Genomic DNA, 16841 nt, shown 5'->3' with positions numbered 1-16841 from the left:
ATATATATATATATATATATACACTATATATTCAGTGTATTATAATTTTATTATATATCTTATATATTATATATTATTTAAAAAATAAATTTATAATTTTTTCAAAGGTGTGCTATATAAAAAAAGATTACCATATCTAAAAGTACGTCAAATTTTAACTTTAACAGATTATTCTCTTCCTCCAGTCGTCTCACTTCTTTTTTTAATTTTTCATTCTCTTTGAAAGTACCTCCCACCTTACCGGACTCTAAAGCAAAATTATTCATTTTTTTATTATTTGAGATAAAAGTGCAAAAGTTTCTGTTTGGTAAAAGAATGTTATTCACCTGGAATCCACAGACCAGCCTCAAAAATAGCTTCCTGATCTCCAAGGCGGAGGCGTATAGGGCCCACTTCCGGGCCAAGTTCCTTCTCTATTCGTTTAGGGCTTAAATTTTTATTTGCTAAGAAAACGGATGCCTTTCTAGTTGGCGTCTTCTTGGGGGAAAACTTATTGAAGAATAAGGGCATCGCTAAGTGATTTTTAAGACTAGCATGGACAAGCAGACAGTTTACCTAATCATTACAAAAAAGAATAATGAAACTTCGAACGCGGTAATCACTGTCTTACATTATAAATATTTTGTCTTCTTAAATAATATTTTTTATCTATCATTTATTTTTAAATTTCTTTTCACAGTGAAACTGTTGCACGAAACGCGAAATGCGTCATGTTTGTTGTTTATCTTGCCGTTGCCTTGGCAATCCCTTTGAATTTGAAATGGAAGGGCGGACTTTCGAAGAATCGATTGTCTCCGATATTCAGTTCGATTAATTTCTATGCTTTTTTCCAATGTTGTTGGCTTTATTTAAAAAAATTCCCCAAAATTCTAAAGGAATCAATTGTAGGTATATTTAATTAATGATTGTAGTTTGCTTTACTTGTATTTTTTTTTGCACTCAACATCTTTGCTTTCTCTCTCTTCAACGCCTGAATATACGTATATTTATTAAAAATTAATATTTCATTGTAAAATTTGAAATATTTCAGAAATTTTTCGTGAATTATTTCTAAAATATAAATATGTCCAGGAAATTTTTTAAATATTTGTACATTTTTAAAGTATTTTTGTAAATCATTTTAATGTAATAATTAAATATTTTACAAAATGTTTACAAAATATTAAAAAAAATAGTTCACATAAATATTTCATGTTGTGTTGGCAGGCTTGTTCTTTTTAACTGAACTTTTTGCATGATTCATCTTTCCTCTTTTTCTTTTCATATTGAAAAGAAAAAGAAAACGATAAAAGATAAACCATGCAAAAACAATTAAAAAATTCAGTTAAAAAGAACAATCCTTTTGACTTGATATCTTTGCCGCGCGAGGCCTCTCAGCTCGCTTTGGTTTTACTAGAGCACTAGAAACGTAGGTATTCGCGTCCACCATTTTTACTCCTTTCCCCACTGTTTGTTCTCTCTTCAACCTTCTCTCTTCTCTCTTCAATCTTCTTAGTTTAGCGACGGAATGGAGAGAGAGCAAGGAATTGAGAAAAGGAGCAAGAGAGTGAGAATAGGAGTAAAAATGGCGGATGCGAATACTCACGTTTAAGGGCTATCGCACATGAAATGCATAACAGAGCATAAGCATAACATAAGACTGCTGGACCAATGAGCATCTAGCATAATGTCGCCATATTAATTTACATAAGATGCTCATTGGTCCAGCAGTCTTATGTTATGCTTATGCTCTGTTATGCATTTCATGTGCTATGATAGCCTTAAGGGCCCAGACACACACTTTTGCATAACGCATAGTGCATAAGCGAATCAACCAATCAAAATTCTTCTTTTCCATGGAATATGTTACGTCCTGGGGCTCTATTCTTGAAAAGAAACGTGTACGAAAGTCTAGGGAAATGCTACAGTATATGTTACGTATACTATAGTATTTCCCTAAACTTTCGTATACATTTCTTTTCAAGAATAGAGCCCCTGAGGTTCAACCGTCGGTAATCGATACCTGGACAAACCTAGGACTAATAGTGGGTGCAAGATCGCGCGGTTATTACCAGTAAAGAAAAGTGAATGGGGAATCTGCCTCGTTCAGCTGCTGAAAAGGGGGTGCTAGACACGATGAGAATAGTTGAATTTTGAGACATCCAGGGAGTGTCTCCTGCTCTATTCAGGGAAAAGGTGAATTCTTCTAAGATTTCCGGGCAATCGCGGCAATTTGAAATATGACGAACAATAGCCAAAGAGACGGAGCATGAACTACAGGTCTCGAGTCTTTCAACAAATCCTAAATGGATGTAATGCCGTAATGTTCCTAGGTACTTGGTCTTCTCAGTGGCCGGCAACTGGGTGTAACACTCGGGACACTTGTTATCGTTGGCTTCCTTATTTCGATAAATTAGGGCAGATACGCAGCAGGCGCTAGTTACCCACGCGGCGTAAGGGTCTATATCGATGAGGCGGCCAGCGGCGGAGGAACGTGAAAATGGATGCACGGGGCACATGCTATATACATTTAGAGTCTCGTTATAGTGCGAAGTATGACGCAAATTATACTTACCATACGGTGATTGCTTCGCGAATCTTTTCGGCGGCTCTCCGGCGATACGATCTGCGGTGCGCCACGTGCAGGCCAGTCGGGATTCTGATTGGTCGGCCCGTCGTTGGTGCGTAGGGATTGGTCCAATGCCGACTGCCGTTCATTCGCGCGTTCACTTGTGGTGCGTTCCGTATCGTGCATGATGTGCATGATGCATCCATTGTCCTTGTTTAACGTTTGGTGAGCAACAAGGATAAACGATGCATTATGCGCATCATGCGAGAAACGGAACGCACCCTTGGCGGGTTTAGGTAAGAAGTGATCACACGCGGTTCAAACCGATTACGAAGGGAGGTTCGTTGAGAAGAATCACACGCACGTATTTGTATTTACCCAAAAACAACTTATATATTTTACTATTACTAAGTTACACTAAATACATGACTAAATTTATGCTACCGTATTAATATCTAACGCGATTAAAATTAATAAAGTCAAATAAAAGTTTACTTCTATAATTAGATGTCAGGTTGGTGCAAACCCGATCGGGCCGAAAACGCTATAAGTTTGAATTAGAAATTTGAATTAGAGATCGTGACGGTCCGGAAAAGACCTTTCCTTTTAGACCGAACTTCGGCCACGAGAACTTAAAGAGAACTACTCGAGGACTTAAAAACTTACTTACTACTAACTCGGTTACTCCGAGAGCATTCTCGAAAAAGGATCCCCTTCCACGCTGGTGGGGCGCTAGTGGTGGGGAAGGCGTCAGGAACGGTCTCGGTGGTTTTCGTACCCTACCGGTTTATTGAGATAAAGAAAATTTGTGATTTTCCTAGGGATATTCCTGGACAAGTTTTATATGTACCGCGGACGTGACAAATGAGAGGAAAGGAAAGATTCTGATTGGTTGATTTGTTTATGCACTATGCATTATGCTTTATGCAAAAGTCTGTGTCGCGGCCTTTATAGTGCCTTAAGCGGGGAGTACAGACTTTTGCATAACGCATAACACGTAATGCATAAGAATATGTACCAATCGAAGTTCTCCGTTTCTTTCCCTTCCATGTAATAGAGAACTCTGGTTGGTTCAATTTCTTATGCCTCATGTGTTATGCGTTATGCAAGAGTCTGTGCTCCCCGCTTTAAGGTACAATTTCATGCAGCGAAGCTTCGCTGGCGAAGATCTCCCACTCCGCCGACAACGAAGCCAGCGTTCAACGCTCTTCGCTGAAACCCCGTATCCTTTTCATGGGCGAAGCTTCGCCAGCGATGTTCCACTACTGGGCTGCGTTCAGAATTATCATCTGGGTATACCCAGATGTTCTTTTATCCTTGTTTAACATTCGTAAACAACAAGGATAAAACGACATCTAGGTGCATCCGGACGACGATTCTGAACGCAGCCCTGCGCTGCAAATAAAAAGAGTGTCCTGGAAAAACCTAACTCCAAATATAAAGTGAAATATATTTTCAACTGTAATATATATTTCAGTAAATATAACGAAACATTATTTTTATCTTTATTAATATTTAGTATTACCAAACAATTAACTGTTTGGAACTATTTACTATTTACTACATATTTAATTATACAATATTATAAATAATATAATATATTATATTATATTACATATAATATATTATATTACCAATACTAGAAATTTAAAAATGCCTATTATGGTCGAAGTTAGATCTTCGTTGCTTTTTTAAATAATTCAATCTTGAATTACTAATATACACTATATATGTACTTTTATATTATATTATTTATAATATTGTATAATTAAATATGTAGTAAATAGTTCCAAACAGTTAATCGTTTGGTAATACTAAATATTAATAAAGATAAAAATAATGTTTGGTAATTAAACAGAATAGCTACACCGCCTCCGATTTCGATAAATATTCTTTTTTGGAATATTTTAGAAATATTCCAAGCGGGGGGACACTGTCTCAGCTGTAACTTCCACGCGGTTAGGCCCCAAGCGGGTAGGATATGATATTTTTTTTTTTTTTGTGAGGGCGGCGTAGCCGCCCGAACTCAAGCATTACTATTAACACACCCCACTGTCTACATGGGTTATGACTTTAAATTTCGTGCACTCTTACCGAAAAGTACGTACAACGCATGCGCATGTGATCACAGAGCATGCGCATGTGACCACAGAGCATGTTTCAGCCGCTACGTAACGTCGGTATGACAGATTTCCTAACCTCTATAGTCGACAACTTTAACGCTTAATATCTCGGTTCACGGGGCAGAGCGACACTTTTTTCTGCCAGATTCTTTCGTTTCATGCAAAAACGCGTCGAATGAGCCTAATTTTATCGAAATCGGAGGCGGTGTAGCTATTCTGTTTAATTACCTAATGTTTCGTTATATTTACCGAACAGTTGAAAATATTTCACTTTATATTTGGAGTTAGGTTTTTTCAGGACGCTCTTTTTATTTGCAGCGCAATAGTGGAACATCGCTGGCGAAGCTTCGCCCATGAAAAGGATACGGGGTTTCAGCGAAGAGCGTTGAATGCTGGTTTCGTTATCGGCGGAGTGGGGAATCTTTGCCAGCGAAGCTTCGCTGCATGAAATTGTACCTTAAAACGGTTGAAAAACTGTTGAGTCTGTTGAACGCAACTATTATATACTTTTTCTCGAAAGACAATTTTTCCGACGTGATCTGACCGTATCGGCCTCCTTTTGTTACTCGGAGGCGGGATCCATTAATTAAAGAAAAAGAAGCGGCCCTGCTGTTGGTACTTCTGCAACTTCGATCGTCGATTAATTTAACTAGAAACTTCTGATGACGGTTGGTGAAAGATAGTGAAAGAGAGGAGACTTTAAAAGTTGCTCGTGGATACTACGTGGATATTGTTTGCGACAACAATCATGTGTAAGTACACGCGCGTAGCCAGTTTTCGGCTATTTTAAAACATTTTATGCCGCCGATGCGATGTAACCGCTTTTTTTTTCGAATGTCGCAGCGTCAGCGACTCTTGTTAAGCAGAAGTTAACCAACGTGATAAACAGATTCAAATTTGAGGAACTGGAAAGTGCCGTGATACCCGTTTTTCCAGAGACATCGTGGGCTCGAGTCAGATCCAAATTGATTAAAAATCATAAGAGTTTTAAGGTATCTAATGTGGTGCACATTATCCGGGATATTCTTGACGTAAGAATCACTTCCTATATATAATCTGTTTGCCTGAAATTTAAACATTTACAATAGTGTAATATCATTTTTATGTCTGATTTATTTGTAGAATACAGATTTAAGTTTGGAAAATTTACGTGACAGATTGACAACGCTAGAAGTAGTAGGTAAGTTTATCATGAATATATATACTAATCCTTGGAGCTGAAAATTCTGTAACACTGACACTAAAACTCTTGTAGTTTACATTAATTGAATGGTATTAATTAATCCTCCACTGGCCATGTAAAATTTTGAACCTTCTGTTAGCAATTTAAGTTTCTATTTTTGAAAAATTTGCGTATGTAAAATTAGGGAAGTAATATAATATACGAATATATACTGTAGAGTATTTCCCTAGTTTTACATATGCAATATTTTTCAAGAATGGGGACTCTGAGTCTTTGACAGTCTTTGAGCTTCAGTATAAATTTTTGTGTTGTTTCAGACTGTATAAAAATCTGAAAAAAATCTTGCATACTTGTGAAAATTTTAAAAAGTTTTTCTATCATAAAAATCAGATTGCATTTTACTTATTTTTAATGATAAAAACTTGTATGAATAATCAAGGTCTAAAGATCATCTTGTATATTAATTAATGAAGCTTTAAGTAATTAAACATTATAATTTTTTGTTTATTCTTAGGTTTAGTTTATTCTTACAGGTTTTTTTTTTACTTATTTTTCATGTACAGATACATTCAAATTTGTCTACCAGAATTTACCAGAATCAATCATCGATTGTAGCTTCAAAATTCAACTTGGCCAGCAGAAAATTAATTTCAAGGAACTAAAATGACATAACTCATAAAAAAGAATTAAAAAATGTCAAGTATATTTTAATAAGAGTAACCCCAATATATATATTTGTAGATGTAACATAAAGACTGCGTTCCACTTAACGTTTGCAACGCTCGCAAACATCGTTTGTCCTTGTTTAACATTTGATAAACGACAAAGATGAAATGATTCCACAAGCGTTGTGAGCGTTAAATGGAACACAGCCAAAGAATTATTTGACATTTTTTGAGAAAGAAATTTATGATTGAGCGGGTCCAATAGATCCATTGTCAGTTCCGGATTAAATTCAAATTCTTGAAATAAAATTTATGAGAAATATTAATGTCAACTTATGAAATAATGGTCTTTTAGATGTAAGCAGACATAACTATAGAAAAATGTGGTACGGATACAAATTGTCAAGATTGAATAGAGAGTTGAGGCATTTTGATAGACAAGAGATACAGGAAGGTATCAAAGAGGAATTTCATTCGAATGGTTTGAAGATGAACATAAAAGCTATAATGTACGACAATATCATGTTTATATATGTCGAGGAGAAGAAAAAGAAAAAGAAAGTACAACACATCACGCCAACCTATTTCGCCTTGTTTTTCGAACAAAAGTATTTTTTTTGCTCAAAGAAGAATGTACCAATTGACTATTTAAAAGTGATAGCTAGCAACCTAGGTTATAATAATAGCAAAAGGATCAAGCTGATGGGCAAGGACCTCAAATCTTTAATAAAATTATTATGGATTGAACAACAAAATGTTTTACAAGCCGAAGATATTAGTCAACCACCTGTTTACCAACCATCTGAACCTGTCATCAGGTAATTCCTGAAATGTATTTTGTTTTTTTCTTTGTAGATACATTTGACGCTCAATGTATATACTATGAGATGTTTTATTAATTGTATTCAACACACTATTTTTTTTACAATATAATATGTAAACCTTGTTACAGTAATAAAGGCGTGGATTATACACAGAGCGAACAACGGAAAAAATATGCAGAACAGTGTTTCGGCAAAGATCCTCCAATTCTAGAGAAGTTCGTTATAGAAGGGTCAAGGGAACCTATAAAACATGCCGGTGTAGCTTCGAAGTTGCCTAATAATACTATACGCATGAAGTAAGAACATTTTTTTACACATACCCGAGATCATTATTTGTATATTTTAATTTGAAACTTCTGTTTTAGCTGGGAATTTCGTAGTCATAACATGGGTAAGTTTTTAACTGCCTTAGTTGAAAGACGCGTGCTCATGCCGCCATTACCTGAGTATATATCTAATTTTATGAAAACGGGAAGAAATGAAATAACACTTCAGACTGAGCAACAAGCTCAGTCATAAGTATGAATTTTTTTGTAATAACAAAATTAAACATTGACATCTTAAGGCCGGCCACACATTCAAGCAATTTCACAAATTTACTTGAACATGACTGAGACTTAAGACTCGGTAATATAAGATCCGTTATATCGTTTTATATACATATATGATCAATATTATTTTTATCATTTTCGTTTTTTGTGACTTTAGAATAATTAATTTCCTTTTTTAAAATTGCAACGATTTTTATAGCCGATTTAAATATTTCATGCATGCGGTGCCTGAAATATTTAAATCAGCTGTAAAAATGTTTAATATTAATTTACTAAACAATGTGCAAAATCATATAAAAAATTACATACATAAATGAAAGAAAAATTATATAGATCGATTTGAATTGCACATGAACTGTAGTTTAACATATGTACATATTATTTAAATTCGTAAATAGTACATTGTAACAACAGAGTAATAACAAAAATATAAATTAAAATAAATTAATAATTAATCCTTTGAGTTCAAATTAGTAAAAATAAAAGAAGAGTGTAAAATATTGTATTAAATTTATTATATAACTTTATTACATAGAAATGACATTAAAAGCTTCTGTTACAATAATAAAGTAAGTTTGTTAAAAGTCCAAATGTGTAATGTTTATCCTACATGCTATTTTATTGATAAAGCTCACTTGTGTCATATGTATAATAGTCAAGTAAAGCGTAACGGGATTCATTATTGTTGTGTGACAAGGGAATATTAGATATTATTCAATATATAACTCTTGTTTATTATGAAAATTATATCATTGTTCCTGTGCATCTTCAGCTAGCACTAATCAGTCTTCGTCATATTCCTCTTCGTCAGACGTTACATCAGGATCATTTGCTTGTGCCTGACATTTGTCGCAATGACAAACAGATACAAAGAGCTCAGGGCTTGCTGCCTGGAATGTCTACTCCTCTCGAGCTGGCATTCGTCGAGGTAACTTGTACAGATTTCCTCACCAACTTTTATATTTCGTATTGCTTTTAATACTAAAGTATTATTTGAATAAGGGAATTCAACAACTGCATTTGGTATGCAACTGTGGTTCACTGACGACTGTAGAACGTAGAGTCCAGACCCTTCATTATTCAGAAACGGACCTACCGCTGTGAAAGAAATTTTCAGAAATTATATGAATATTTATTGAACACTGAGAAAAATAAATTATAAAGATAAAAACTACCTTCGTCCATTGTGTCATAAATTCTCTCTATCAACTTGTCAATGTAAATTTTTTCATCTTTGGGCAATTCTAAAGCGGAAACATTTTTTACCCACCGGCTGAATGAACTAGAACCAATTCTTTATCCGTTTGTTCCCACTAAATCTAATAAACTCCAAAAATCATCTGGCGTGAACCACCAAAAACAAGTTCCAATTAACATTAGCATAGATATAACAATAATACATGTATATTACACACATGTGTGGTGTACTCGGTGTTAAGAGCCTCCTTCATCATTTGCTGAAGGATATCAATCTGGCCTACAAACTTTTCGCCTAATAGATAGTGTACGATTTCGTGCGTGTCATTGGAAACGGTACGATGGCAAAACTGTGAAAACATTGCTAAAGCTTCCTCCTTGTCATTTGCTTGATTAACTACAGCAACCATCCTTGCTAGCAACATGATTGATGCACTTTCAGGTGGATAATGCATTTGTTTCCACGTTTCACATAATTGATTGAGAGGATGGCTCTCATCCTTGACTTCCCCTTGTGAACACAGTGTACTATGATATCTGAAAAACAATAAACTAGTAGTGTAATATATAATAAAAACTACAGCAAAAAGTATTTCAGAATTCACAAATTAAAAAAAAATTCCAAGATTAATTTTCTCAGTGTATTTCTGAATAAAATATTTCAATTCGTATAAAAAGAAAAATGTTCACCAGGGCATACATCTCCCCCCCCCCCTCCCCCTTCATTTTATCCCGCTTTACATTTTAACTATTATAGGAAAAAGCCACACGGTGAATCATAGAAGATCATAGAAGCCTATTTCTGACTAATTTTTGGTTTCTTTCTTTTCTACTTAAGACAATGAACCATTTATCTTAATTTATATTTTATTTCAGGGTCTTTTACAAAATATATAACTAAAAGAAATACGCATCACAACGTCGTCGACGTCATCGTACTGTAAATGATTTATTTACGTCTGTCAAGAATAAATGTACAACTGACATAAAAAACTTTATAGTTTGTAATAAACAAATATTTTAAAAACTATCTTTTTCACCATTTTCGATAAATTATATGACAAAATGATAAAATCCTATATATCATAAGTAGCATAAATAAAATACACTACGTTTTTCGATAGTTAGTGGACTATTGCGTATTATTATCAAATTCAATTTCAAATTTTATTAGAACAAAAATAATATACATACGATACTTATTTCTATAAAGATGGATCTATTGCATTATCTGGTACATCATCGGAATATATTCTAAAATAACTCGCTCTCCAAAAATACCAAATATTCAAATAATTTCATTAAACGTGTAACTATCTCATTCTATTATATATGAAAAAATACCTTAGACTTTTTCAGATTTTAAGTTTTTATGAAAAGAAAGACGTATTAGAGACTTTCAACATTTCTGAAAAGTACTTCTATTTGTAAATAATGTGAGAAATTTTCTAAAATGTTATAAAATTATATGTTCTCTGAATTTCTAAAAAAAATTCTGATATACGTATATATATGTATACCCGGTAAAAAATTTTTCATGCATGAATATGTATATAGTGCAGAGAGGAAAATAAGAGTTACAATCTCCAGTGGCCTTGATCTTAACAAATGTTATTAAGATCATGACTCTGAACAACATTCAAGAGGTTTCAGCCGTTATCGTTTTAATATTTTGAATAATGCCGATGGTATATAACTTGCGAGCCTCATAACTCGAAAAATATTTGATGAAAAAAAATTTTATTATAGCGTTTTGAAAAGTTCTCGAAATAAACTACAAGAATATGTAATGACAAATAGGGAATTCCATTTAAAAAAATCGATGTGACCTTGACCTGGCCTTGGCCACTCAAGGTCAAGGGGCTGTGATCAGTGAATAGATTTTTTTAAACCCTATAACTTTTGTCTGAAACATTTTTCTCAAAAATGCTTTATTTTCGAGATATTCGATCGTTTTCCCGACTTTTGGCCGGTCATTCATAGTCAGATCTTATATTCAAGACCGTCTTAAGTACGGTCTTAAGAAGTCACGAACCAATCAGAGGGCTGCATTAGCGTCTTAAGGTATTACTTAAGACGATCTTGAAATAAGAATCGACTATGAATACCGGCCTTTGACACTATGTATATATATATATATATATAAAATACACATATATGCATAATATTATCTTTATCTGCAATTCGTGGCTGTATAGCATCATAATGTAAATTTATTTATCAACAATGTTGAAAAATAGTTTTTTCTTCACATCTATATAATTTGTGGTGTACCACGTCCACTTTCGACGATACGATTTTATCGGCGAGACGGGGGGGTCTCGAAAATGCACGTGGGTGTCGCTAGTGTACGGGGAGTTAGAAGCATTACAGGAAAAAGGTCGGGATGGCCGCTCTCAGGTTTCTCTCTGGTTTTACTCAGACATTACTATACCAAGTTCAGTTCCTGTACTTTGTTAACCTTGTTCCCTGTCAATCCTGTCATTATCCATACTGTCATAACTGTCATTCATCTGAAGAAATAACGGTCGAACAACGGAGTCGAGACGAAACAAGGCAGAGTGCAAAGTACGGGCGAACTGTCATGCTGTGTTTCTGCGACACAATGAGTAACGGGAAGTTGTGTAACGTTTTCGCACGGTAGAAGCATCCGCGTCTCATTCCCGTTCGCTCCAGTTCGCTCGTCTCATAGTCAGCGCCGGTACCACCATGGCCTGGCTCGGCACGATCGCAAACAACGTTCTGCGGAACATCGTCTTCTCGGACACGCCGCCGAACGTCGTCCAGGAGGTGCGGCCGGACCAGTACAGCAATCGGCATATACATTCCCGTGAGGACGGCATTGTCCTCTACGGCCCTGGCGGTAAGAATCAGGACAAATACGAGATCGTCCTGCACAGGCCATGCACGGAGACCTTACATCAAGCATTCAGGTATATTTTATATTATTGATTTATTATTTTGGCGTGAAAGAATATTGTAATTATAAGAATATTGTGTTATTTATTTTGTAAATTATTTGAAATTTATAAATAACTACACACAGAAAAATATTCTACACGGAGAGAATTTTTTCTTAGAGTTTAGCCTGAAAACATGATAGTCGTGAGATATTATTGTATTTCGAAGAATTTTAATGTAAATCTCTCTCATTCAATAATAAAACTACAATAAAGTATAAAATAAGTTTGATTAATTTTACTGAAGTGTACGGTAAAAATCTTTAAAATATCGTATTGTACCACAACTACCATATTTTCAGGGTTTTTAAAGGAAAATTCTCTCTATGTACTACTGTTAAGAAAAATGATTGAGTATTCATTGTCAATTACTTTTTTTTCTTTCAAGTAATGATTATCTTTAACAAAGAATATTTTCTTGATAATAGTATTAAAATATACTTATTATAAATTTTAGAAAAATGTATTGTGTATTCAAAACGAGAAATTTTCTTTTGAAGAATATGAATTTTATTGAAATGATTTTATAATAAGCAAATCTTGGATTTATTTTTAGTAATCTTGATTGAAATATATAATTGCTTATTAGTAGACTGCGAATATTTGTGCAAAATATTTAACTGAATATTTTGCATAAAATGCACATTTTGCATAAAATGCACATTTTGCATAAAATGCACATTTTGCATAAAATGCACATTTTGCATAAATTGCATATTTTGCATAAAATGCACATTTTACATAAATTGCATATTTACAGATGGCAATCTCAACCTTTTTACTTTACTTTTTAATAACTCTTTAACGTACAATAATTGACTGCTAAAACTGTCCGATGGTTAATATTCAGTTAAGTATTTTGCATAAATATCTGCAGTCTACTTATTAGGACTCTGAATATATTTTGAATAAATTTGGTATTTATAATGAACTTGTGACAGACTTGTGGATACATGGAACTTTTAAAAAAATTTAAAAAACAAGTAAATTATATTTAAGTGCGTATTATTTTTTTGTACATAATTGTAATTATTGTTTTCTTGGAAGCAGTCACATTGCCATTTAAGTTGATAATGCTCATAAAAACAATATTTGTCTTGAATTTATCTAGCGATAGCAGAATGTTTTTATTTTATATTATCTATCATTTTTCTGTTGATTTTTATTGAATTTTCCAAACTTTGATATCTTCTTGACTTTTCAATATTTTGTTTTCAGTCTGTTTCGATCGGAAACTCTAGATGGTGCAGAGACAAGATTCTTAATATATAAAGACAAAGTCCCTGTACTTGTGCAGATAGTACGTGAGGTAATGTTTCTTCATATTTTGTTTATATCTATATACAGCGTACTTTAAAGAAATGATATTCCCATATTATACATTTATCTTCCATACACAATTTAAAAATGATTTATTATTTAAAAAAAGTTTTATATTTATATAATTGATAACAACTAATCTTATTCTTTTTCTCTAAGATGTGCCATGTTGGAAAAATTCAAAAACTCTGCGACACTCTGGTAGAACACCCTACATGGACTCTAGCACATTTAGCAGCCTACTTTGCTCTTCATGATGCATTCATGCACGCGATCGTCAACAGTCAGCTCAACAGCGGGGACTCAGAGACTGGTATTTCGCCTTTGCAAGTCGCTGTACAAACTAATAATTTGCGCACCGTCGAGATGCTGATAGCAGCGAAGAGTTCGCTGGAACATCTAGATCATAATGCGAACACGGTTTATCATTACGCAGCTACATCCACCAAAGAGATCATTCTTGCTCTGGGCTCGGGTCTTCCAAACAGTTTGAACAGTCGTAACAGCAACGGTCACACCCCCATGCATGTCGCTTGCCTGAACGATAAGCCCGAATGCGTAAAAGCGCTCCTACTGATCGGTGCCGACGTGAACATATCTGCTTCCGAGGGTCAGCCCTCTAGTCCCGGTTATGTTGGCGATTTTTTACACAACAAGCCGAACGTGCTTCACGCAGAGGACATGAAATTCGGCGGCACACCATTGCACTGGTCACGTAGTCGCGAAGTGATCACGGCGCTGATCGACACCAACTGCGATATCGACGCGCTCAACTTCGACGGGCGTACTGCTCTGCATGTAATGGTGATGCGCAAACGACTGCCCTGCGTGATCGCCTTGCTGAGTCATATGGCGTCCGTTAACATTGTCGATAATGACGGCAATACGCCGCTGCATCTTGCGGTGGAAGCAGAGACACCGGCCGTCGTACAGGCGCTCATTGGCTTCGGCTCTGACGTCGACGCGCGGAACTGGAAGGCGGAAACGCCTAGGCACAAAGCGAATGTTGATACTACCGAAGGTAACAAGATGATCTACCTGCTGCATGCGGTAGGCGCGCAAAGATGTCCATCGGAGATGAAAGATTGTCATCTTGGCTGCAAGCATGACGAGAATTACACCGGTATCGCACCGTCGGAACCACCACAGTATGTACCGCGCACGATTCTCGATCAGATGCTTCACGTATCAGGCATGGAGAAGATGGCCGAGTCTGGAAACCATAAACGGATCAAGGGCGGTAGATTACTTTGTCTCGATGGTGGCGGTATTCGGGGATTAGTGCTCATACAGACGCTGTTGGAGATCGAATCGGTGCTGCGTAAACCCGTGGTACAGTGCTTTGATTGGATAGCCGGCACGTCTACCGGCGGTATCCTGGCGCTTGGCCTCGCCGCGGGTAAGTCCCTACGGGAATGTCAAGCTCTCTACTTTCGTATCAAGGAAAACGCTTTCGTGGGTTCGCGACCTTACAATAGCGAGGGTCTGGAGAAGGTATTGAAAGAGTGCCTCGGCGCTCACACCGTCATGGCGGACATTCAGAAACGAAAAATAATGATCACGGGCGTACTCGCCGATCGTAAGCCCGTGGATCTTCATCTATTTCGCAATTACGAGGCGCCTAGTATGATCTTGAAGTTACCGGAGAACGGAATGTTCAAATCGACATTATCGCCACAGGAGCAGTTACTTTGGAAAGCGGCGAGGGCCACTGGCGCGGCGCCGTCGTATTTTCGGGCATTTGGCCGTTTCCTGGACGGCGGTCTGATCGCTAACAATCCTACCTTGGATGCCATGACGGAGATCCACGAGTACAATTTGGCGCTGAAGGCTACTAACCGCGAGAATGAGGTGATACCGCTGTCGTTAGTGGTCTCTCTCGGCACGGGACTCATACCGACTACGTATACCTTGAATGAGATTGACGTTTTCCGGCCGGAGAGTCTCTGGGACACCGCCAAGCTCGCGTTCGGTATTTCTGCGCTGGGCACGCTGCTGGTCGATCAGGCGACAGCCAGCGATGGCCGCGTGGTCGATCGCGCTCGCACCTGGTGCTCCATGATCGGCGTACCATACTACAGATTCAATCCGCAGCTGTCGACGGAAGTCGCCATGGACGAGAAGAGCGACGAAATACTGGTGCATATGATCTGGAACGCGAAGGCGTTCATGCACGCGAATCGAAACGTGGTGCAGGAATTAGCAACTATTATTGGACGCGACTCCAGTTTAGAAAAGGACTAAGGAGAAAGATTAAGGAGTATCATCTATTGTTAAAAAAAGTACCTGGTTGCGGATTCGTCTCACGCGCACATACACGTTCACGTTCGGTGTAATAATCGACGATTTACCGCTGGCTCGGTTAATGATTACATAATTAGCCTAGTAATTATCTCGTAGCGTGTATTATAGTTACTTCTTTACCGGTACTTGCCGTCAATGTCTCGACAAATGTGATATTAGATTGCCTTTTTTTCCGCCCGCTCGCAATGTAAACACGATTTGTGTGAGGCGCTTGTATGTACTCGCATATTTCCTCTTTTCCTTCTTTTCATAATTTTAGCTCAATTGCGATTAAATTTTTCTCCTAGTCACTAGCAATCTTATGGGATGACACATTTTAGTTAATATATACACATTAATATATATACATTATTATAATTTTTTATGTAATTTATGAATCTCGTAAGTTCTGTGTTTAAAATGTTTTCTATTTTTTTTTTTCTGCAAATAGTCTCGGAAAACTTAAATATCACATATTGAACTTTATAACTCAAGAGTGCTTAGATAGATTTGTTTTATTTGTCTCACAGAGTTTACAGAAAAGAATAAATTAAAAAAAAGAGAGAATTACAAGGCGATCTCGAACAATATATCTCGCTTTGTAAAATAAAGTTTACCAATTTAATGTTATCAATTTATTGTTAAGTACAACAACCGCGTTTTTAAGTACTTTACAGAATTTCATTAAGCGCACGATATCCGATTGAGTTAAATCTCGCTGGATCCTAACGATCGTCTACGCTCGAAGTTTACCAAGCGCACACACATATCCACACACATACATACACACGTCGCTGCAAAATTCTTGCATAATATCAAGACTCGAGTGAAACACGATTCGCAGTCAGAGGGGAGGATGACACGAACTTGCTTTCAGTTATCAGAAACATTGTCTCGACCAATTTGTTCATAAAAAAAATACTTTTCTATTCGATTGGTAATAGATAACGATTTTATCTTATTCGATATGCACCGAGTAATCTCATTGTGAAAATTCTTGTGACTATCCTGAAGAATTGTCTCGTGTCGCCTCCCATCTTCTGCTTACAATCTATCGGGGTCCCATGTAATACGGCGGTTGAGCCATGGACGCCGAAATGTAAGGGTAAAAAGAGGGATGCGTCGACACACTCTGCGGCTGGTAGTCGTTCTCTTCGCCGTGCACGGTATACCCCTCCGCGGTAGGG

General features: G+C 36.3%; 4 protein-coding genes and 2 pseudogenes across 4 annotated transcripts in view; 2 read left to right on the top strand and 4 right to left on the bottom strand.

Annotated features, from left to right (window-relative positions):
• LOC108770539 (protein chibby homolog 1) overlaps nt 1–619 on the bottom strand; it is a 9737-nt gene extending 9118 nt beyond the window's left edge. The window contains exons 1-2 of the mRNA XM_018522172.1: nt 327–619; nt 132–247 (exon numbers count right to left, since the gene is read on the bottom strand). Coding sequence (XP_018377674.1) covers nt 132–247; nt 327–510 — 300 coding nt within the window. The 5' untranslated portion in view covers nt 511–619. The remainder of the gene's footprint in view (nt 1–131; nt 248–326) is intronic.
• Nucleotides 620–4705: 4086 nt separating this feature from the next.
• On the top strand, nt 4706–7939 carry LOC108770573 (uncharacterized). The gene is made up of 7 exons (XM_018522215.1): nt 4706–4728; nt 4990–5423; nt 5515–5702; nt 5794–5851; nt 6875–7337; nt 7472–7639; nt 7709–7939. The coding sequence occupies exons 2-7, from the start codon at nt 5420–5422 to the stop codon at nt 7860–7862; spliced, it is 1035 nt and encodes a 344-aa protein (XP_018377717.1). The 5' UTR covers nt 4706–4728; nt 4990–5419; the 3' UTR covers nt 7863–7939.
• Nucleotides 7940–8401: 462 nt separating this feature from the next.
• Nucleotides 8402–9144, bottom strand: LOC108770580 (SET and MYND domain-containing protein 5-like; annotated as a pseudogene).
• An 89-nt stretch (nt 9145–9233) lies between these two features.
• Nucleotides 9234–10025, bottom strand: LOC108770538 (SET and MYND domain-containing protein 5 pseudogene; annotated as a pseudogene).
• A 1445-nt stretch (nt 10026–11470) lies between these two features.
• On the top strand, nt 11471–16002 carry iPLA2-VIA (calcium-independent phospholipase A2 VIA). Its single transcript, XM_018522305.1, has 3 exons — nt 11471–12024; nt 13270–13360; nt 13531–16002. Exons 1-3 carry the CDS (start codon nt 11801–11803, stop codon nt 15613–15615), a joined length of 2400 nt encoding a protein of 799 aa, XP_018377807.1. The 5' UTR covers nt 11471–11800; the 3' UTR covers nt 15616–16002.
• Nucleotides 16003–16114: 112 nt separating this feature from the next.
• The window catches only part of LOC108770568 (transcription factor SOX-8), an 18057-nt gene continuing 17330 nt past the window's right edge, over nt 16115–16841 (bottom strand). The window contains exon 4 of the mRNA XM_018522210.1: nt 16115–16841. This exon is cut by the window's right edge and continues 557 nt beyond it. Within this exon, the coding sequence (XP_018377712.1) occupies nt 16706–16841 (136 nt within the window). The 3' untranslated portion in view covers nt 16115–16705.

Source organism: Trachymyrmex cornetzi, unplaced genomic scaffold, assembly GCF_001594075.2.
Source record: "Trachymyrmex cornetzi isolate Tcor2-1 unplaced genomic scaffold, Tcor1.1 scaffold129, whole genome shotgun sequence".
Classification (NCBI taxonomy): Eukaryota; Metazoa; Arthropoda; class Insecta; order Hymenoptera; family Formicidae; genus Trachymyrmex; species Trachymyrmex cornetzi.
Note: the sequence above shows the minus strand (reverse complement) of the source record. Positions and strands in the feature narration are given on the sequence as shown.

Bases quoted from the DNA above. Each gene is read 5' to 3' on its own strand.
- LOC108770573 (XM_018522215.1), top strand. The intron at 5,703-5,793 runs GTAAGAATCACT...ATTTATTTGTAG, and splicing joins TTATCCGGGATATTCTTGAC to AATACAGATTTAAGTTTGGA. The intron at 7,338-7,471 runs GTAATTCCTGAA...ACCTTGTTACAG, and splicing joins CCATCTGAACCTGTCATCAG to TAATAAAGGCGTGGATTATA.
- iPLA2-VIA (XM_018522305.1), top strand. From the start codon at position 11,801: ATGGCCTGGCTCGGCACGATCGCAAACAACGTTCTGCGGAACATCGTC. The intron at 12,025-13,269 runs GTATATTTTATA...TTTTGTTTTCAG, and splicing joins ACCTTACATCAAGCATTCAG to TCTGTTTCGATCGGAAACTC. The intron at 13,361-13,530 runs GTAATGTTTCTT...TTTTTCTCTAAG, and splicing joins TTGTGCAGATAGTACGTGAG to ATGTGCCATGTTGGAAAAAT.